The 501-nt window shown below is 58.7% G+C and overlaps 1 protein-coding gene across 1 annotated transcript in view; it reads left to right on the top strand.

Moving 5' to 3' along the window:
- Positions 1–6: 6 nt before the first annotated feature.
- Positions 7–501, top strand: part of SLC9A2 (solute carrier family 9 member A2) — a gene marked incomplete at its 5' end in the record, with an annotated part of 86,646 nt that continues 86,151 nt past the window's right edge. Inside the window, one exon of the mRNA XM_019525318.1 lies at positions 7–148. Within this exon, the coding sequence (XP_019380863.1) occupies positions 7–148 (142 nt within the window). The remainder of the gene's footprint in view (positions 149–501) is intronic.

Here is a 501-nt window from a genome sequence, read left to right as displayed (position 1 = left end):
CCTGCAGCGCTCCCGGCCACTGGCGGCGGCCCCCTGCAGACGCCGGCCGAGGACACCCGGCTGCACGTCTTCACGCTGGACTACCCGCACGTGCAGGTGCCCTTCGAGATCACCCTCTGGATCCTGCTGGCCTCGCTGGCCAAGATCGGTGAGTGCGCGGCCCGCGCTCCCGGCCGTCCCCTGCAGCGCCTCGGCTTGCCCGGGCCTGGAGGGGCTCCGCACGGGCCGGCTGCGTAATGACGGCGGGCGCAGGGCAGTGACTTAGCGGCTTGCTTTCAGGAGGGCATGTACCATCTCTGACTAGAGCTGCACAGCTATCAATATATGGCTGTGTCAGCTGTGACTGCGTATCCAGATGTAACTAACCATCTAATTATAACTGGACAGCTAGAAATGCATGGCTATAGCGAGCTATAATTGTCCATCTATATGGAACACACTGTATCTAGACAGCTAGAAATGCATGGCTGTAGCTAACTAACTACATCTATATGTAACACT

Source organism: Gavialis gangeticus, unplaced genomic scaffold (genome assembly GCF_001723915.1).
Source record: "Gavialis gangeticus isolate Ggan-Ray unplaced genomic scaffold, GavGan_comp1, whole genome shotgun sequence".
NCBI lineage: Eukaryota > Metazoa > Chordata > Crocodylia > Gavialidae > Gavialis > Gavialis gangeticus.
This window is presented reverse-complemented; position numbering and strand designations above follow the sequence as displayed.